The sequence below is a fragment of the Castor canadensis genome, chromosome 10 (genome assembly GCF_047511655.1).
Source record: "Castor canadensis chromosome 10, mCasCan1.hap1v2, whole genome shotgun sequence".
Classification (NCBI taxonomy): Eukaryota; Metazoa; Chordata; class Mammalia; order Rodentia; family Castoridae; genus Castor; species Castor canadensis.
Genome location: NC_133395.1, coordinates 5083136 through 5106021, shown reverse-complemented (window position 1 = coordinate 5106021; position 22886 = coordinate 5083136). Strand labels below are relative to the sequence as shown.

At 40.0% G+C, this 22886-nt stretch overlaps 1 protein-coding gene across 2 annotated transcripts in view; it reads right to left on the bottom strand.

Moving 5' to 3' along the window:
* Positions 1-22886, bottom strand: part of Nalf1 (NALCN channel auxiliary factor 1) — a 552582-nt gene that overhangs the window by 5556 nt on the left and 524140 nt on the right. For both annotated transcript variants that reach the window (XM_074043006.1, XM_074043007.1), the window contains exon 2: positions 18727-18898. In XM_074043006.1, coding sequence (XP_073899107.1) covers positions 18727-18898 — 172 coding nt within the window. The remainder of the gene's footprint in view (positions 1-18726; positions 18899-22886) is intronic.

The following is a 22886-nucleotide window of genomic DNA, read 5'->3' as shown; positions in this document are numbered from 1 at the left end:
TGGTCCTCCTACCTCAACTCCTCCTGGGCTTGCTTGGTCCAAAGACTCCTTATTTCCAAACACTAGTTGAATCTCTCCCTGAAAGAACTAAGCCACCAGTCTTTCCTGAGGTAAGTGGGGAGTGGGAGCTGGGGCCTGATTGCTTCTTGCAAAGGTGTGCCCTGTGTTCCTGATACTGTCCTCAAGCCCACATACCTCATTTAGCCAAGTCCTGTGCCGGCTGGGTCCTGGGTGGAAATCTGGCTGTGTTCCTCTCTGCTGCATCACCCTTACTTTCCCCAAAGTCACCTTGCATGCATCGGCCATCCTCCTAGTTTCCAAGAGGATTTGAAAGTTGTCCCTTTATCCATTCATTTTGGATTTGTGCCTTAAAAAAATTTCTCTTTTGTTGAGGCTGCCTAGAAAACTTTGCTGCTTATTTTTCTGCATTGTTTAGCTCTGTCTTGAGCTCTGGCAGATCCCTGTTTCTCTGTGGGACAGATTTCTGGGTAAACAAGGACATATGGCCTTTAAGGACATTATTTCCTTTGCTATGTGTGGAAGAAAAGGCATGTGCCACCCAGAGACCTGGGGACACTCACTTCTCCATCCAGGAGTGCTGGTTGAAGATGTCTTTCCATGAGTGTACCACCCCGAGACGCTGCCCTTGGCTGAAGACAGCAGCCTTGCTTGGGATCATTCAGCTCTAGAGCACCATCGTTTCCCAGAACCCCCCCGCCCAGGAAAAAGCTATTCTTCACCAGCTGAGGAAGTCTAAGAACATATTTCCAAGTGAAAATAAATAATTTCTCAGCAATAACATCATTGCACAAATAAATATGTGATATGATTAGGGTTTAGAAAATAAAAAAAGTATTTTTTCTTGTAGTAAAATATTCTGAGATATTTTGCTTACAAAATGTTGTATTTGGAATTTCTCATCAACCATTGCTGGCTGTCTGCATTGAATAATGATAATAATTGTTATTATATTAACTGCACCAACACATAGAGTTTTGTAAGTACTAAACAGCACACATAAGCTTTTTAAACCAGTGCCTGACAGATGGTAAAATCTCATGTAGTATTAATTATTTCTGTTAAAAGTTGTTCATGGAATCAGAATATATTATTAGTAAGGTTCTAAAATCATGAATTTCACTTTTTTACATTTTCCAATTAATCTAAGTCACTCATGGATCCTTACTTTTTACAGCTACAAATACTATTGTCAAGGTCTGGGCATTGCAGTTCAATATAAAATGAGTGTCTAGCATATGTGAGGCCCGAGTTTTAATTGCTAGCACCCCCCAAAATTTAAACATATTATTATTTTGACAATGCTGGGGTTTGAACTCAGGACTTCACACTTGCAAGGAAGTCACTCTACTCCTCTAGCTCTCAAAAATTTATTGTTGTGTGGTTTGTGATAGATAGTATGTAAGCACCAGAAAGTCAAGTAACTAACAAAATTCTTCAAATAAATACTTAAGAGTATTTATACATAACCATTCATTACCTCAGATGTTTACCTTTTACCATATTTACATCTAAAAATTAATAAGGCTATCTTTTTGAATATTTGAACTAGTAATAGGTTTAAAAAATTTTTTAAAATATCTGACTGTGACAGCTAGGAACTTAGTAATGTACAAATAAGGGGGGGGGCAATCACCACAAATCTGAATTTGATACAATGGCAAAAGAAAAAAGAAGAAATTACTGGAATTTTTTTAACCAGTTTTTTAATCAAGGCAGACAGACACATATTCACACAGCATATATTTCAATTTCACATATGAAAATACATGCAATGTGAGGTTATGCTTTACAAGTTTTTTCTTTGAATTGCAAGTATTTATATTTTGTATGTATATTACCAAGTGATATTACATATAATACATGTTATATAGTTCTGTAAACATCAAATTTTATGTATTTATGGTCTCTAAAATAGTTTATGTGGCATAGAATTTACAAAATTTCTGAATATAATTTCTTAAAGGTGATTTTCATAATTTTTTCAATTTCTTTCACAATTATTAATCTGTTATGGTTATTTATATCATTTTTGATAGTTCATATTTGTCTAAATAGAGCTCATTTTATAGAAAGGTCTACGTTTCTAAGTAGAGTTTAACAGTTTAAAATGTCTCATTCTACAACTCTTAATCTGTCTATCTCCCTTTCCTCATTGTTAAATTTTTTATTTCTATTTATTTTTTGTCCTGGATTCAAAGATTTAGTTCTTGAACATATCAGAACATATCATTAATACTAATGTATTAATTTCTTCATTTGTGTCAAATTTTTCCCCATCTTTTCATTTTCTTTTATTGTTATCCTTTCCCTATACTGAATTGAAAGGCATTTTACTCATTAAAATTCTTTTTTCTTAAAAAAGAAAGCACTTACTACTCTACATTTCCATCTAAGAATTCACTACCCTTTCTCTTCAGTTTCCACATACATGACTTTGCATGTCCTGTGATTGTCACATACTTTTGTGCCCCGATGTATTGAGCAGTTAATGCTTTGCTTTGTCTTACCTTTAATTGTCTGATTTTTTTCAGGAAGTACTTTTATCACTAATTTCACATTGTAATCATGTAATATTCAAAGAGTGTGGGCTTTAAAAATTAGTTCTCCACAATTATTTCCTTGGTATCTTTAATCTTTTTAATTTTAAAAAAGTTGGCATTGGTGAGTCACAGTCATTATCTATTTCTATTTTGCCTAATCAGAATATTGTCAAAGGATAAATTTGTCTTTTACAGATGTTTAATTATTTTACTCTGCAATTTGCAATTATGTCAGTAAGTACAAAAACTGATAAACATGTACACATTTCATCGAGGAAAATGACACTCTTTGACCTTCTAAAGCACATTTTATCGGTTTGCTTTAGTTGAGGTTTTGGCTGCTGTTATTCTTGTTTGGCATTGAATGTTTGTCTTGTCTTGTTTTAGTTTTTCTTGCTGTCTTTATACTTTGTATTACATTGTATATCTCAGAGTTTCAATTGATTAAAAGAGAATTTAATCCATTTATCTTTATTGTCCTATTAGTAGCACTTGGCCTTGTTTTCATCATAATATAATTTCCAAGCATGTTCAAATGCTTCTTCCTTTGAAAACCATTTGCTGTGTGAGCATACTCAAATGTACACCTTTAAGTAATTTGTGAAATTCATGCTATTGATAATTTTATTAGAATTTGTCTTTAAAAGAATCACACTCAATTGAATCTTTCTTTGTTTGATTAAAGGTAGGGATCATTAATGTGTAAAACGACAATTTTTTTTCTTGAGCTAGGCTCTCACTGTGTAGCCCAGTCTGACCTCACAGTTGCCACCTTCCTGCCTCAGCTTCGTGGCATGGGACACTATGCCTGCTACAGTATTACTAGCTTTAATTCCTCACCAGGTTTTGCCTTTACTTAGCTGTTTCAAGCCTGTTTATTTAAAAATTATTAACATTTCACATCTTCCCTCCCAGTAAGTTTTTTGTGTGTGGTACTGGGGCTTGAACTCAGGGCCTGCACCTTAAGCCACTGCACCAGTCCTTTTAGTATTAGATGTGTTTCTCTGGACTGGCTTCAAACCATAATCCTCCTGATCTCTGCCTCCTGAGTAGTTAGGAATACAGGCGTGAGCCATTGGCCTTCCCAGTAATTTTTAATATGTCCTTATTATTTTTTGCTATTTCTGTTAATTTTATTCAGGGATTATTTGGTTGTAATAAACAGAAACCCACCGGAGCTAATTTAGGCAAACAAATAAAAAGTAAATCCTCCTCTCTAAAGTCTCCTGGAAGACCAGTCCCCATCTTTTTTGTGGTTTCTTTAGCCCTTACTTTGCAGCCTGTGTACTCTGGCATCTGCCTTTTTCTTTCACACATTTTTCTTTTAAGTGTCAGTTCTAATACTGTCCCACTTTCCCAGTTTTATTGCTTCTATGAATGTATCCCATTTAGTATTTTTTGCTTCAGTTTCAGTAGGATTTAGAGACAGATGGGAGGTAAAGCCTTGGCTTCAGCTTCCCTGCTTGAGCTGGAAGTCACGCCCGTGCATAGATGTGCATAGATGCAATGACTCACTCACTGCCAAGGCAAGCTTTGGCCGTCGTGAAAGTCCTAACTTAGTGCTGCAGAAAATGGTTTGGGAAATTGGCATTTGATTTTAATATCTCTTCATTTTCTATTTGCTATAATCGTGATTTTGCATGAAGTTAAGCAAGAGGACTTACTTAAATATAACTTACCAATTTTTTTAAACCTGTGCTAGTATTCAAATTATATCTACTTCACCTCAAAAGTTAAAAAAATAAACTAAATAATCTATAGGGAATTTGGTACTTTTCCAGGGTTATTTTGTAGTCAAGAAGGTAAAAACAATATAAAATCAGTGTTTCGTATAAGAAAATCTATTTAAAATTTTCTAGTTGTAGTGATCATTTGCCAAATGAATGAGACTTTTGAATATTTACATGTTATGTTTATGAAATCTGTTTAAGCAATGACAATTTTAGATAATTAATTCATAATTTGAAAATGGGCTATTTGAGGGGTCGCCAGAGCAAGTGTGTCAGATCTGTAAAGCTGAAAGAGGGCTGGCCTCACCGACAGCTAGCTAATCGCTGTATCATTCTTTCAATTGACACTGTTGAGAGCAAGAAGACAACTCCACTCCATGTCAGGATTCCCAGCACCTAGCAGGGTATTTGTCTACAAAAGGAAGCTAAGTGTTTGCTTAACAAGATAAGGAAGGCAAGAAATTGAATGCCATGGTGACAGAGAACCTGCAGTCGCCTAATACTAGAATGTAATTCCAGAGCTGTCAGCCCAGTCCACAGGCTCCACATCTACTGATTCAACCAGCCATGGACCAAAAATATTAAAAAAAAAAATACTCATCTGTACTGGAAATGTGCAAACTTCTTTTCTTGTCATTGTTCCTTAAGTATTAGAGTCTAACAATCACAGTAGTATTAACAGTAGCACAGAGATGATTTAAAGTGTAAAGATGCACAAGCTATATGCAAATTTGATATCATTTTCTATAAACATGAGCATCCACAGACTGGGGTGTCATTGTAGGGTCCTAGACCCAATCCTCCCTGTGTTCAGAGAGATGACTGTATACACATCATGAGGACTCTTAAAAAAGGTACATATGGGCCTGATTAAGTGAAGGCCATTCAGAGCCAAAAGTTAACTGCATATTAGATACAATATAGATTGTTCTAAAACTGAAAATTGATACTAAGTGAAATTCAAGTAAGGGCCACATTGGAATGGCAGAGAAGTCGCACAGAGAATTGACTCCTTCGTTAAGACCGTAAGCTAAAGGTAGGGATAAATTGGCCATTTGAAAGGTCTTGAAGCTAAGCAGAGAAGTTCCTCAACTAATGTTCCCAAAGTTTTCCAGCCTCTTACCAGGGGAACAAAGACTTGTCTGCCGCCAGAGGAAATGCGGTCTAAACAGAAACCTAACCCATGCTGTGAAATATCACATTTCACATTGTTATTTTCCCCCAAATGGTTACAGTGACTTTTTTTAATTAAGAAAAATGTATTCTGAGAAAAGAAAAAAAAAGTATGGACACAGAATGTAGGTTCACCAAATATATCATCCCACTCATCACTAAAGAATCCTTTGAGAGTTGTCTTGATGCTGGTTGACTTTGTGGATTCTGTGCAGGAAAGACTGGTAGATTCCTGGTCAGCACCGAGCTCCAAAGCCACAGGGCTCACAGAGGTGGGCATTGCCAGGCAGAGTGGCCTATGTCCCCCTCCTTATTGTGAAAAGTTACTAACTAGCAAGGATGCCAACTGGGGACAGTAACAGTCACCAGGAAGGGAATAAAAATTGCTTTCTCCCCCATCACTCGGGGGAGAAATCAACTGTTCTTGCAAAATGCTTTCACTTTTCAGGTCGGAGTGCTCTCACACGTGGCACAGGCATTTATGAAATTTTCAAGATTTCAACCATTCAGGATTTCAGAGTAATTTACATGCATGAATCCACATTTCTGAAGGACGTGAAGAAATCAGACCTCACTCACAGACACTTCTCAGTTCATAGTGAGTGCTAACTAGCTCAGTGACTATTTTATTCAGATGTACACCCAAGAAGCCACCTCAAAGAAACCTTACCTGTCGTGTTTCTATTTATTTTTATTTCTCTCTGTGGGGAACACATTTTGCAAATCAGTACATTGTGTAGTATGTTTTAGTCCACAGTCTTTTTTAAATTGAAAATCCCTGGTAACAATGACTGCTGAGGAAATCCTCTTGTAACAGGAGCCTCTAGAGATAGGTCTGTGGCTGTGTTAGCTCAAACCATGAGCGGTGATGGGGGAGACAGGACTGAGATGGCTTTGATCCCTCAGAGCAGTTACTGTACAAACAGCATTTCCTGCTTTTCTTCTTTCAGGAAAGCCAGACTGTGTAATCGTAGAATGCATACAAAAACACCCCAGGCCTGTGTACACTCGGGCACATGCTGATGACTGGTAATAGTTTCAAGGCGTGTAAACACCTCATAAACAGAGCTGGACTTCAGAAATATGTTACATTTTCAATGAGTTACAGAGAAATTACTTTCATAATTTGATTCACCAGTTCTGGAAACATTAAATACTTTAAAAGTTGTGATTTAAATAAAAAGTTTTGCTTAAGGAAAATGCCAACACTTGGTAAGATGGTAATACCCCAATTCTGAAAAAAGCAGTGATCTTTTAAAGCAAAATATACTATAAAAGTTTATAAACCAGGTAAGGAAATTAATCTCAATATTGTAGAATCGGTATTTGGGGCTGAGGCTGTAAATGGTAGAGAATTTGCCTAGCATGTACAAAATCCTGAGTTTGGGTCCCAGAACCACAAAAAAAAATATTGTCAATATAAAATTTAACAAAAAATAAGCTAGAATAATTAGCCATGTTTATTTTTTAGATTTGACTTGTACAGGCTTCCAGCAGTTTTAACACTGGAAATAGAACGTTCCAGTGAAAGTAAGGTGCAATAAGATAGCAGTTTTAAAAATGAGATCACAAAAGCTTTGGAAGTGTTTGTTATGTGGCACCTCTGTGCTCACTGGGAGAGGACGTCCCTCACGAGAAGGGCAGGCCCACTGGACACGGACCACAGTCACGCCCTGTCCACTGTGTGAGGGAAATCATCACACAGCTCAGAACCTGGGGTGTCAGTTGCCGAACAGAGCGCCTCGGGTGTTACATTCATTTGTCCCCCCATTCAGTGCCACATGACACAGTAAAATTACCACTCACTTTGCCTTGTTCCCGATAGCTGCCCTCCAGGGTCCCTGGTTTACATGCATTATTGGAATTACTATTACTGGTGGTGGTGGTGCTGGTACTGGGGTTTGAACTCAGAACTTCACACTTGCTAGGCAAGTGCTCTACTCTTGGGCCAGAACCCCAGCCCTTTTTGCTCTAGTTGTTTTTCAGACCTGGTCTCAGTTTTTGCCTGGGACTGTACTGAGAACACCATCCCCCTAGTTTCACCTCTCAAGCAGCTGGGATTACAGGTATGACGCATGACTCCTGTCCTGGTATGTATGCATTATTGAAGACACATGACTATAAAGTTTTCACACACTGCAAAGGAATCTGAAAATGCTCACTAATTGGTCAATAAATGAATTTAAGCTGACAGAGGCACAATGTTAGGAAATCATTAAAAATAACTAATATTCAGTTACAACACTTAGTTGAGAGACTTGTATCTGTTCTTAAGCTGGGTGCAGTGACTCAGACTATTTGGGAGGCAGATACTGGGAGGATCAGAGTTTGAGGCCAGTCTGAGACCTCATCTCACCCAATATAAAGCTGGGTGTGGTGGTGCACACCTATCAGTTCAGCTACAAAGGAGACATAAATAGGAAGATTGTGGTCCAGTCCAACCTGAGCACAAAGGGAGACCCTATGTCAAAAATAACCACAGGAAAAAGGGCTGAGGCCATGGTTCAAATGATAGAGCCCTGCCAGCAAACACAAGGTCCTGAGTTCAATCTCAAGTATTGAAACAAAAAAGAATCTCTCTTCTTTAAAATGACAGCTATCTTTTCCACACATTACTTTTTTAAAAGCATCCAGAAAAGTTTGAAGACCCATTAAGATGAGAAAATACAAATAAATAAAAATATACAGTGCATATCTCTTAGAGGCAGTATAAGCCAATGCATTGCGAACAGGGCTCCTGGGTCCTCCCTGCGTGGCAGTCAGTGTTTGACACACCAGTGATTCCCCTCCAGGAGGGCGAAACAGGTGTCTTTACAGCTCCATGTTTCCTACAAGGGAGTGTGCTGGGTGATGACAATGATGAGAGAAAGAAATGCTATGTGTGAACTAACAATCACATATTGCAAACAATGTAAAAAGAAGTAAAAGGGCATGTAGAAAAGTTCCTATACTAAGACTTAAAGAAGTGAAAAAACAATGTGGAAATTTTACCTATGGGAAGAAAAGTAAACGTATTTTTCTCATGGGGTTTGAACTCAGGGCCTTGTGCTTGGTAGGCAGGTACTTCCTCCTGAACCACACCCACAGCCTTGTTTTGCTTTAGTTTTTTTTCAGATGGGGTCTCTCACTTTTGCCCAGGCTGGCCTGGACCACAACCCTCCCAGTCTGTCTCCTGAGAGGCTAGGATTACCAGTGTAATGGGAAGAAAGTGTTAATATAAGACAATATGTGTACACTCAAGTAAGAAACTGAGCAGATCTAATATGCTACTGGGGAGAACCTATGGAGTTATAAACTTTCTGAGATTTTAGCAAAAGATGTCAAAAGGATTTTAGAAACCTTTTGACCGTCCCACTCCAATTTGAGGAGTTTATCTTAACAACATAAATGCATAGAGCAAACTATGTGCATGTCTTCACAGTCTCATGCTTCATATGGCAGAAATGCAGATGGTGAAATAGCCCACAATTAGTAAAGCATGTAATTTGCATTTGCTTATGTGCTGCTCTCTGGTGCAGACGTGAAATTATGCTTTGGAACCATATTTTCCTTAAGGATTTCAAGCACTACTCATGGTATGAAATGTCACTTTCCTCTTGGCGGTGAATTTTCCTCTGTGTTTTTTTTTTTTTTTTGCTTATGTGTACTTACTAAATGTTTTTAAGTGATGGACAAAATCATCTCAGCATAAATAAAGCAACAAATATAGCTTTACAGAAAGAATGCTGGGGCTTTTTAGGATATGTGATCAAAATTGTTAGATTTTCCAAGAAACCTGGCTTTACTGTCTAGATCAGCACTGCACTCACAGCAAGCACCGTGTGTTAAGTGGGGCTGGTCTGTGACGCATTCTTGTTAATGATGACACTAAATGAGGCTGTTTGGCCTCACTCGGCCGTTTATCAGGAGGGACTGCTGGGAAGTTTACATGGGCGTTCTTGGTCTCTGTAGTGACAAAGACCTGTTTACTGAACATGCATTACCTCTTCTGGGAAAAGCACTCAGATTTGGATATGCAGAACAATCCTTCCTGACTCCATGGGTGCATTCATGTAGGCTAATCTCTCTCTCTCTCTCTCTCTCTCCCTCTTTCTCCCTCTCTCTCTCTCTCTCTCTCTCTCTCTCTCTCTCTCTCTCTCACATACACACACACACATGATTCTGCCTGACCAGAGAATTCTATCCCAGTTACCATAATGGCTCAAGTAAGGACAGAAAACTTATGCCAACACTGAGACTCCACCACAGGACATGAATGAAAGTGCTGTGATTGCAGATCGGGGAATCTCTTCCTACTGCACTTTCTAAAGAGAGGTGAACATGTGCACCTGCTGCTGAAATAACAAAGAGAGCTAGGAGATGGGGAGAAGAATCTGGAACTGGAGCTGCAGTTTAGACTAGAGAGATATCTGTACATCCATATATCTCTATGGACAGCTACATCTCTCCATATACATATACATACATGTGTGTGTGTGTGAATATTCTATTCCATACATCCATCTGCCTATTATCTATCTATCATCTGCCTATCATCTATTATCTATCTATCTATTTCTCTATCATCTATCAGCTATCTAGCATCTATCTATCTGCTTGCCTTCCTATCATCTACTAGCCATCTAGCTCATGGGGAATATTTTCCACTAGTTCTCTCTGCACTTTTAAATTACATGAACTTATGAAATCTCTTTGTTCTTTCTATTTCAAATGGGTTTCTTCCTCATGCAAGCATCTTCACAATGCTCACGCTTTCCACAGGGGTAAATAGATGATCTTACATGCCTGGCTGAATGTTTTGCACCACCAAGCACTTGAAATTAGTAGCCAGGAATAGTGCTAACAATGGTCAATAGCGTGTGCACACGATAGCATATTCAAGAAGCTATAAATGAAGCCTTCACCAGGGAGTTTCCCCTGTATGTGGGAAATAACTTGTTTAAATCAAACAAACTCAGTTTCTCTGCATCACCTTTTCACATCTGTATAGTGTGGTAATAACACTCTCCATCCTTAGTTTTCCTGAGTTGTTCTCTTCTTTTTCCATACTTTCTCAATACTTCATTCAGAACCCACAAGGTAGCATTTATTTAACTGGCTTACTTCTGCCCATGTAAATACTTATTTCTTGGGTTGTGAACCACATCTACTAATTACCTTTGCATCAACAGCATCCTGCAAGATGCCTGCTATGCTCTGCACATGGTAGCTAAGATCTACACCCTTTCCAAAAAAGGATCACACCTTGGTCCCCAGAACAGGTACATAACTCATGTCTGTGGGAAAAAGACATTGCAAGCTAAGTTTTGTTGGTGCTGGGTTTTGATTCAGGAGATTTACCCCTTGAGCCACACCTCCAGTCCAATTTTTTTTTAGTGGTACTGCAGTTTGAACTCAGTGCATCATGCTTGCTAGGCAGGTGCTTTGCTACCTGAGCCCCAACCCAAGAAATTAAAGATGAAGAAGGAATGAAGGTTGTTACTGGAGAATCTTAAAATGGGAGATTATCCTGTATCATCTAAGTGGGACTGAAAATGAGAAGGAGGCAGAAGTGTGGTAAGAAAGAGGTGATGTACAAAGAGCTCATCCCATTTCTGGGTTTCAAAATGGAGGAGAGAAAGCAAAGAATGTAGGTAGATTCTAGAAGGTGAGAACAATTGTCAGCTAAATTTGCTACAGTCGCAAGAAACTGAATTCTGTTGACTATATTAAAGATTCAAAACTAGACACTGTCCTAGAGGATCTGGGAAGGAACCAGCCTGAAGACACCTTGACTTTTGCCAGGTAAGGTCAGTGTTAAGTTCCTCACCTATAGAACTGTGTGAGTTTTGAGGTTCGAAGCCAATGAGTTTGTCGCGGTTTGTGAAGGCACCAATAGAAAACCAACATGAAGGTTTTTTGTAAAGGAAATTTTTATTAAAAAAGTGAAAATACAAGAAAAAATACTTAGGGGGAAAGGAGGCAGAACACACTTCTTAATTGGAAAAATATTGTGGAGGAGAAAGAAAATAAACCTACACTTACCACATTAATTCCAATAAATTTCTCCCTAATACAGCAAGCATTTTATTGTAAAAGCAGAGAAATAGTTTACAGCCCTCTGGAGTCAAGCTAGTAATGAGAAAGTCACAATTAAAAGAATTTCAGCCACTCCAATTACAACCTCAAGATCTGGTGTAAGGGAAAGGGTACAAAAGAGGAATGAACTCTGCTAGACAGACTGTTGGATGTGCTGGCCCCTACTGCTGGCTTTCTTATGAACTTGAGACAGTTCTTAATTTCTTTACCCTTCAGTTTTCTTGCTCAATTTAATTGCCAAGCTATCATGTTGGAGGAATCTGAGTCAAAAAAGCCCCTGGGAGCCTCTTCCCTTATGGCGGAAGTCTCCTGTTCTCAACTCATTCTCAGTGAACTGGTCCAAGGTCAGAGCATCTCAGTTTTCCTACAGTCCAGGGCAACCACCCTGAAACCTGCCACTCTTTCAATTCTAAACCTCCATAGTTTTACCACAGGCTCACACTTGCCTCTTTTTGTGCTGATTGATGAAGCTCACGATTTTCAAGAAATTTGATGTTTTCATGGATAGTAATGTCTCTATACTTATCAAAGTTATTTATCTCTCTGTGGAAAGAATAATGGAAATGAACAGAGATCAAGTCACTCTTTTGGTAAGGCTGTAGGCTGGAATTTGAATGCTGTTATAGAAGCCTATTAGTCTATATTTCCTTTTGCTACATCATAAGAAGTCCATAAAATTGGTCTAGAAATGATAGCACAGACACATCTCCAAATGGAAGAACATTTTTTTCTAGAGGTAGAAAACTTTATTTGGTTAGATTGTCTTTTTTTCTTTTTCTTAATTCTTTTTTTTCCTTTTTAATTGACTTTATTATTTGGGGCAGTTTAGGATTCTCAGCAGTATTGAGGGGAAATTTGGGAGGAAGGCTGGGTTTTCCAAAGGAAACTGTCCTCCTGAGATGAAGGGATTTTAGACTCCAGTCTAAAAATCTTCCAGTTATTGAAACCTGAAAAATGGGATGTAGTACACACGCACTATAAATTCATTGTGGTGCTTTTAAAAGGGTACTCATGAAATTTACAAAGATAGTTTTATTGTATAATTTAAAATTATCTGAAAGGTGCATTCTGTTTCCTGGTCATCATGACTCTCTCCACCTGATTATCCTCCCCTAAGCCTTCTGGACTGGCTTATCTTGTCACCATAATTCCTTTTTATTGCTTCCTGTCTTCTAATCCTGTAGAATTTGTGAAGTATGCAAAATTTGTCTTCATGTAAGAGTTAGAATTTATTCTACTCTTGAATAAACAATACTGGGCTTGTCTGTTTTATCTGAAATTGAAAGCTTTTGCCCAGTGCATTGGCCTGTTGGCACTGCTGTAACAAGTTCCAACAGACAACATGGCCTAGACACAAGGAATCTGCTGTCTCAGGCTGGGCTGGAAGTCTAAAATCAAGGTGTGGTCAGGGATGGTTCCTGTAGGATTGAAGAACAGTTTTCTCAAGGCCTTTTATATAGTCAATTTCTCCCTTCTACTCTGTCTATGTGCACCAATTCCCATTCTTATAAGTACACTATTACAGACTGAATAGTGTCTCTCCTCCCCCAAGTTCTGTGTTGGAGCTCAATCTCCAATACCTCAAAATGTGATTGTATTTGGAAATAAGGTGTTTTTGTTTGGTTGGTTTTGGTACTATTGGGGTTTGAACTCAGTACTTGAGCCACACACTCCCAGCCCTTTTGCTTTAGTTTGTTTTTCAGATAGGGTCTTATGCTTTTGCCTGGCCAGCCTTACACCTGGATACTCATATCTCTGTCTTCTGAGTGGCTGGGATTACAGGTGTGTACCCCACCATTCAGCACTGGAGACGTGAAATTTAAAGGAACAATTAAGTAAGTTACAATGAGGTCTTTGTTGGACCTTAAGGCAACATGACTGATGTCCTCATGAGAAGAGGAATCCAGAACACATAAAGACACATGAGGAATGCACACACAGAGTAAACATCCACCATGCAGGGGGAGAAACCATCAATCTACAGGCTGAAGACAGAGACCTCAGAGGAAAACAAACCTGCTGACACCTCGACTTTAGACTTGGAGCCTCCAGAGCTGAGGGAGAGTTAATATCTATTGCTTCAGCCACTCAGTCTATGGTCAGCCAGCCCTACTAACCCACACACCAATCCCAGGGATCAGGGCCAGACTGGTGACTCACTGTAACATATTCTCTGTCTCAAGAACACATACCCACAAAGGTCACATTCTGCTGTGACAAGGGTCAGGATGCCAACATATGAATTTAGAGAGCCAGGGACACAATTTGGTTTAGAGTTCTGATCAGGCATGTACAGTCCACAAGGTTAGAGCTCCATCATTTGTTAAGCTTTCTTTTTTAAGCTTAGGAATTGTGACTTCTGGTCAGGCCCTGATGGTATGAGCTCCATTCAATAGGAGACTTTACACTGCATGTGGCAGGACAGAGCACGGGACAAAAATGACTCATAAATGATATGATATATTATATACTATATATCACGTGCTTCATGATATCTGTAACACAAATTAGAATATGGTCATTTGGGTTCATGATAGTATGGAGACAAACGTCATCTCTACTGGAGGATGAGCAAGGTCGTGAGGGTATGACAGTGAGATCAGCACACCTGGGTCCAGGTGAGTGTGCCCACAGGCTCCTCCTGGCTCCCTAGTAGGACCCAGGACATGATGGAGTCCATGTCCTCTGCTCTCCCCCCACAAGCTGAACTCCTTTCTCTCTCTGCTACACCTGCGGCTGCCCTCCTGCCAGGTCGGTCCTGGTATACATCTGTGTATACGTCTAACAGGAATCTGCTCTTGCAGCCCCACTGACTGAGAATTGGGTAAGCTCAGTACTGTGAATTTCCTGTAGAGATGAAGGAGTCATACTGTAATTGTGACTTCCCAAAATCCATAGCCATTGGCAGAATCCAGACATCCTAATTTCCACTCCAGCCTTCTTTCCCCTCGCCATGTTCCCTTATCAAAGGCAAATGAGCTGTGGCAACACATTGGAAGGTGACCATCAAAGAAAACACTCTTAACTCTGAAAGGTCTGAACTCAGATCCAAAGACGTGAAGCCTCAGTAACTACAGTCTTCTAAAGAAAGAAGACATCCCAATTCCGTGGTCTCATTCTTTGTTAAAATCTTTATTTTATTCCGGCCATCCCTTCTCCTTTCAAATTTCCCTTTTGGGCAAAAATTTCATAAACTTCTTAAAAGATAATAATGCTGTAGCTAACGTAACATTTCATTATTTTTCAGGAACCCTCTCCCCCCTATTTAATAAAACAATTGAACATCTGTGCATTCTGGGGAAAGCAGGGCGATTGAAATAGCATAGATGTATACACTAAAATCTACGTGGAGCAGATCTTTTCCTGCTGAAATACTCCTTTGAAAGGGAAAGCTTTTCTGTCTTTTAAAATTTAAAACTTCCTCTGCGATCTGGTCCACACGCTTATGCGTGGGACTGCTCAGTTTTCCAGCCTGAGGGCTGGGTTTTGGGAGGCCCTGCAGTAGCACGACGCCGCCGCCAGGGGGCGCCATCCGCCGCCGCATCTAATCCGCCTGTCAAGGGAGGAACAACAGCAGCCCACCGTGTTTTCCCGAGAGGCAGAAACATAACCTTATTCTTGTCACAGCTGAAAAAATGGAATGCAGAATTTACATGGAATCCTCAAAATATGTTTTATCTTCGTTGTCAGTAACCCCCAGCGGACCACCTTCTACTTTTGTTCTTGCAATAATTTGCCTACGAAGAATTGAGCAGCAAATTGTGTCAGGCCTATTTTATCCGTCAATCAAAGGGTAATTGGCGATGTTTGTTACCATAGCACCCACAGCCTGGGATGCTCTGCTGCTTCTGTTTTCTTAATTTGGCTCCCTATCACAGGTGAGCAACCAAGGATTCCTCTAGGGAGTCCACGAGGAGGCGAGGGAGGGTGTAGAGGGAAGCCCATTTAATTGTCACAATGATGCTGAGTCTGGAGCCCCAGAACTGCCACCCTTCGCTCTGCAGATGGAGACACTGAGCTGGAGTCACAGAGCCCCGTGTGAATGGGGCCGGCCAGAGGCACAGACCAGCCCAGAGCCCCTGACCTCAACCCCGCCCCAGTCCTGAGTGACAGGTGTGGGCCTGAATGCACCTGCAAACTTCTTCCTACTATTTTTTCAAGCACTCCCCTTTGTTAATGAGTCAGTTTCATTCTTTCACAGAAAAACCAAAAGGGATCTCAGGTGAAGTGTCTTTGGCTTTCTCCTAAAACAACATGGGGATGAAGTACAGGAGGCTGAGCTCTTGGTGTCGAGGTCTGTGGTTAGAACATTTGAACTTCTGCAACATCCACTCTGGACACTCAGCTATGGACATGCACTCTCATGTGTTTCTTTCTTTAATAAGTTTCTGCCTTGCTAACAATCATGGGGACATAAAACAGCAGATGATCCAAAAATGTAAATTTAAGAGTCAAATTGAAGACAAGGATGAGTGATGACAGCATCTTAAAGAAGTGACACACTGAATGCTGAATTTCACAACTGTTGCCAAAATTATAAATTAACTCCTGGTTATTCAGAGAAATTTTATCTGTTCTGAACCATCCAAGCTGCTTACAGGGACTGAGAGTCATTTTTGTGGATAATAGGAATCTTGATTTTCGGTTTATGTCTAATAAAACTGTGACAGGAAGATCTTGGGTCCTACGGGTCCGATCCACAAGGCTGGGTCCAGAAGAATCTAAACAAAAGCAGTCCCCACGCCACTGGCTTGTCACCAGTGAGCGAAATCAGTGCCCCTTGGGCAACACCTGGCGTGAACATGAGTAGTTACATGCTTCCTGAATGATTTTGAAATCGACAAAATCAGTAAGGAAAGAATCCTCAGCGTCCCAGAGGGGAATCTCTACCCTTCCAAAAGCTGGGTGTAATCACCCACTTCAGATAGGAGGGAAGGCATTGTAATTAAGTATGCTGCATTTGAAGGAAACTCCAACTATTCCTTTAGTTCTTAATGACAAATGACTGCATTTTTTTAAATATAGAGAACGGAGATAACTTCATTTACTACTTTTGTTTCAAAAAGAGGAATTACTAGAGGCAAAGATTAAGATTAACTTACTTGGTGAATTCATTTTAAATATAACAAGTTCAGTGCTCAGCATTGCACCTGGTGCTACTTCTTGTGACTGTGTAATGTCACCATGCATTTGACATCCAGTTGGCTTTGAGTTACCAGCAGCCAACTGGCAAATGGGAGAAGTACCCCTGCCTCTCTTTTGGATGCCATATGGTCGTCCCTGACAGCACAAGGCATTTTATCCAAACTTACTCAAAAGCTAAGGTATTTGAGCCTGTGTGCATGAGGAAGCAGCGAGCCTCCAGAAATGTGTGACTTGGAGCTGGGAAGCCAGTGCTGAACCCACCCAGGACTCACATTCTCCAGGAGTATGATGAGCCCTGGGCTTCATGGCCTTCTCCAGAGGCTCCTGCTGGGTCTCCATGCTGCCTTCCTCCAAGACAGAGCCTCACTAGGCTTTGCCCAGCACCCTCGTTGGCCAGCAAGACAGCTATGCATGACATAAATGGATCTTGTTGGGATCCTTCAGTCCACTTGACAGGGACTCACATTGCGTCAGGTAGAGATGATGGCCACCAGTGGTCAATGAGAACATGGAATCTCCCATGAGGCCTGTCCCATCTCAGAAGAGACCAATCTAAAATCATGATCTTTTTTGCCCAATAATCTCACAGGACCTTAGAGGAAAATGCCCAAAGAAGTGACCACCAGGATCAGAGCAGTTCAGTAATGTACAGATCATGAGGTCAACAGAAAGTGAAGAACAGCAGGAGGCTCCCAAGGGCCAGGCTGCAGCGACCCCCGAGGGCCACTGATGGATGAGGCATTGTCCTCTGGACCAGGACAAATCTTGCCCACTGCTTTCCCCTAGCGATGCAGCTGTGGGCTATGAAGAAGCAGTTTTTACATAACTCAAAACCAATGAAAACTGTGTGATGGACTCTGACCCTTTGATGTAGAAAGAGATTTGCCTCCATCTTCAGCATCCCAGTGGCCTTGAAAGTGTCCAGAAAAATAAGGAGAGCATCTAAAGGTGTGTTTCAGATCCAGAAGTTAGGATTAAGACTGGGAGATGGTCTGGATAAACACAAGTACCTCAGTCTTCCTTTGAGTTTTTGTCTATGTTAACACGTCTAGTTCTCAGGCACATACTTCCAAGAGAATTCTGTGGGATTGTGTTTTGATGGTTTTTCACTTAGAACAGCATAGTGAGTGCATGAGTGGTTTGGAAATAACCTGATTCATTTTCCATTGAGCACCTCAGGTTTAGAAGAGCTTCCTAGTCTAATACACGAAGAGGGTTTTCATGTTTCTCTGTGCTTAGGATTGTGTTTAATCCTTCAACTTGAAAGCTAAACATGCTATAAATTAAGCCATATAGTTGTACATTGTTCATTTCCTACAACAGAAACAACTCATATCCAGATACCCTCTGCAAAGCATCTTGTTATCACTAAGTAGTCATTACTTAAAAAGAAAACAGACAACTCTTAGCCTTTATGTCTTATTCTGTGCCTAAATTACATCATGTTTATAAATATCTGGAAAACAAATGCTGCTACTGATGTTTTTCCCAGGCTGAGTTCTTTGCTGAAAGAAGTAAACAGCGTTAATGGGAAATATAAGGTCCAATTATATCTGTCACTTACTGTGTGGCTCCCATACACACCTGCATGCACACACACATGTACACACAGCTTAAGCAGGCACTTCTTTATGTTCGCCATACTTATCTAAGATAACACAAAAAAACTCAGAAAATAGACGTGGGGACACACACTTGCTACTAATCTGAAAAAGTGCAATTTTACTGCCCTTCCCAGTGATTACAAAGGTAATGCCCACAGAATCCAGCCTACTCCAAGTCAAGTGTAAGTATGTCAAATGGTTGTTAACATTCTTCCCTCAGAATTACCCTGTTAGGACATTTAGTTGTAGTGTAGACTTGTGGGATAGATGTTGAATTGTGTTCAAGACATTTCAGGGGCTCTCAGTGCTTGGAAAGCATGGAAAAGTACCAGTGGCATCTTCAAGGTTAGTGAGTGGAAGGAAGCAAGAACGAAAATGAGCATCAGGAAAGAAGCAAACCCTAGAGGTGGGCTGGTAACCCTGCACTCCCCATACCTGTGCAGATGAAGCTGGAGAGGCCTCCATAGATGACTTCGTCATTGTCGGGCAATATAAACGGACACCTCGTCTGGACCTCCAGACAGTATTGCTTGCAAGGAATTGTCTTTCTGCAGTTAAACTGTGTGACTTCAAAATACTGGGAACAGAGCCAGGCTTTGTAGACAATCTGAAAAAACAATAAGAAAGAAGAATCAGGAATACGGAGGACGCCTCTGCTAGAGGACAGGCTGTACAGGGAGAGACAGATGCTGCACTCGCCAGTGGGTCTTAAGAGAGCCGTCATTTGGAGAAAGCTGTTTACACACAGCAGCTGTGAGTGATAAAAACGTAGCAAGCAATGTCTGTGATGAGAGCAAAACAGTGTTTGATTGAGTCTTTAATAGAATGCAAAAGGTGTTCTGGCATTTAATTTGATGTAGCTCATTGAAAAACAGTGGATTGAAGCAGGTCCTGAGGTTTTCACAACCCAATGATAGATAAAGCAAAGGACACAATGACCCTGCTGAGAGACTGGTTATTTACTGCAGAGTGCAAGGTGGCTGGTAGTCCCTTCCTAAGCAGTCCGGCTCGATGCCTCCTTGGGACACTAGATGGCAGTGGGTCCTTTCCAACCATACCCTGCAAGGTACAGAACCATGTAGGCTGATCACAGCTTGCCTCTGGAGCACAGGGGAAATGGATATGTACATATGACTTATGTCCACTGCATCACAGCTCTCACTGAAGGCCCAGGAACAGTCAATATAGAGCAGACAAAATATGCTCCAGTGTGATTCCAGTGTGAGCCCTGCTCAGCTCCTGGTCGACCGTTTAAATGTTATGTAACCCACATCAGTATTTGTTAAGTATTTACGTAATTCAGCAAAATGGGAAAGGAGTTGAAGCCATTTATTTTTTTGTTTCTTGGTGACTATTCAGAGAAATAAACACTGAAATTACTTTTTCCTAATGGAAAGAAAAAAGCTGAACCCACATCCAAATAAAACAATGGTCAAAGTGTCCATCTACCTACAGGTCACTGAAAGTCTGTTATTTTCTAGGCCCTCACGTGAAGGTTTTTGCTTGTCTCTTTCCAGGGTGTCTGCCACTCAGGTAACATTTTGTCCTTTTGGCCTATTTTGAAAAACAAATGTCTTAGAGTTAAATTATACTCCAATCTTATAAGTACTGGATAGTATTTACCAAATTTAGTGCTGGTGGAGTGGCTCAAGGGGTAGAGCACCTGCCTAGCAAGCATGAGGCACTGAGTTCAAACCCCAGTGCTACAAAAAAAAGGAAATCCAAATTCATACTCTTCTCTAAGAAAGTTACAAATATTTTTCTATCTAATTCTTAGCATACACTTAGAATGTAGCTATTAATTACATTTTGCTCAGAAAAAATTATAAATACAGTAATGGGAATAAGTGGAAAATCCATGAATTATACCCATATTCTATGGTATTCAAAAGCCTATGTTTTTAATAGTGGTCCTGTGTTTAATCTGAAAACTTTTTCAAAGAACTCATGAAATCCCAAGGGAAATTTTGGGGGCAGGGATCTGAAATCAATATGGACTGGAATGACTTTGCTTGGCATCAATTTGTCATGGAGGGATTGTATTGAATTTTCACTCACAACTTCTTGTTAGTTTCATCAAAAGGAAACTTTATTCTTTGAACAAGATGCCTCCATAGAAATAAAATGGGACAAATGTGAAATTCAAATGTAAGTTTAGATAACTAAAGCAGTCTTGATTTCCTAAGCCACCAATGATACGTAACTATCCATATGACTTGTTAGGAGAACATAAAAACGACTGCTCTTCTTATTGGGTTTTGTGGTACTGAGGTTTGAACTCAGGACCTCCCACTAGCTAGGCACATACACTATCATTTGAGTCTCCTACAGATCTTTTAAATAGATCTAAATATAAAAGTATACGTTGGAAAATTGCACCAGAAAAGAATGCTACAATCGTTGAGAAAAGCCCTGCAAATTCTTATTTTTCACCTGGAAAGCAGAGGTGGTGTGTGGGTGTATGGCACAGTGCTGTAGGGCGGCAGGTGGAAGTGGTTCTGTCACGTTTTCAGAAAGAGACAGGAAGCCTCAGTTTTAAAAGAAGAAGGAAAACTGAAATGATTTCTTGACTACATTTTGGGGTTAAAGTTTGAGTTGAAGATGCTTTTCAAAATACCAACTGATATTTGTGTAATACACTATAATATGAAATATGATGTTTACGATGGAAACTGAGCTCTAATTTCAGAATCATCTGTGTATACTTTGTGATCCTGGGTTGTAATTACCTATATTAGATACTAGAGGCAGATAGAGGCAGTTGGGTATCTTTATATATACAGGTCTTACAACTAAACTACATCCTAATGAAAGCTCAGACTGCATATTTCTGGGATTCTCAAGCCTAGAGTTAACTGTTCCTTTTAAGGACTATCCCTATAAAAATTTAGGAAATTGCATGTATTTTCATATAGTCAAGCTCTATACCTGTCACCTCATCTCAGACACTCTCCCCTCACAGACAATGGTGTGTCACTTATTGAAGTCTCTGGGGACACTGGCATTTCCTCCCTTGCATCTTTTGCCTCAGCACTGCCCAACTGGAGCAGTTTCTTTTTCATTCTGCTTCAATTATATTTTCTGTGCAGATTTTTACTAAACAACCAGTTCATGATCATGAACATCTTTCTAATCTTCTGGTAGAAGAAGGCTGGAGAAAACCACTCATCACTCACAGAATTCTCCACAACATTCCAGATCTTACATGTCTCTGGCAGGGTTCCCACCTGTCAGCTCCACGATAGGCCTCCTGTGCTTTTGAATGTTCAATGCAAAGCCTTTGCTTGAGCATTAAACATTAAACTAAGTATACTTTAGTTCTAGGCACATGAGGTATCAGAAGCAATCGGAGGAAAACATATGACCCAAAACCGAAAAGGAAGAGGGAAAGAAATATTTTATTGTTACTTAAGAGATGGCAGCTGAGAAACACTTTTTTCGATAACTAAGGGTTTATCTTTTCTCTGTAGAGAAATGTTTGTGATAAAAGAGCCAAAGCCAGCATACAACACATTTGCTAAAATATTCCAGCATTAACCAGAAAAAGCTCACCTTGGAATCTTAAAAAAGATGACTAGAAATGTGAAATATGTTGTTAATAAAAATCTGGAATTGTATTCTATAAAGAATAGTAATACCTGAGAATATACTTGACTGGAATTGAATCAGGGTCAAGGGACCCTCAGGTATCTTCAAAATCTGAGGGAGTGGTGGCTCTGTGCTAATGGCAGGGACTATTTTTTAAAATGTGGAATCAGAAGCTAAAGACAAGATTGAGAACAACCAGGTTGATAAGGGCACAATATAAAGAACTTTCTTGCCAGAAAATCTGTACAGAGATAAGATGGGCTATCTTCAGAGGGACTGAGTTCTCCATTACAAGAAGAATTCAAGTAGCCTTTATATGTCCTTGTCAAAATACTGCAAGAAGAATTCCCTGGTTAGGATGCCGAGAGAAACAAATGGCTCCCAGATACTTCCCAAGGGTGTCTAGAAGTTTGACAAGGAGGCAAGTGGATGAAGTTAGGTGTTTAGCGCTGGCACCCAACTGAAAGAAGATGAATGATTTTTTTAAGTACTATAGGATTTTCAAGCAAGAGTACATCATGAAAATATCCTTGTCGCATTTCATAAGATCTAAGTAGTGTAAGGAAGATCACGGGTCTCCTTTACAACCTTTTCCTATAGAGAGAAATGGTAGGTAAATCATTTTTGTTTTTTTTTACTTTTTGAAGGTATTTCCAATGACTCACGCGCTCACACTCTCTGCTCTGCTCCTGTCCCTTGGAAGTGATTATTGAGTGTATAAAAACATGCATTGACACTTGCCCACCAAACAGGAAGTAGGAAAAGTTCTTGTCTTGCTGTCTAAAGAAGGAGCGGGATCAGGAGGATAGTGGGGAGCAATACTGCCTCTGCCAATAACCGCCACACACACGTGACAGATCTGTGCTCCTTTTCTTTGTTTTGTACACTCCATTAGTCAGTAAACTATGGAGACCCTTTAACAAAAAGCCTAGAATTTCTTCTCCAGCAGAAGGCCAGATGCTCATTGTCTTTTAGATAGTCTTATCTACTTTGCCAAAATCTATATC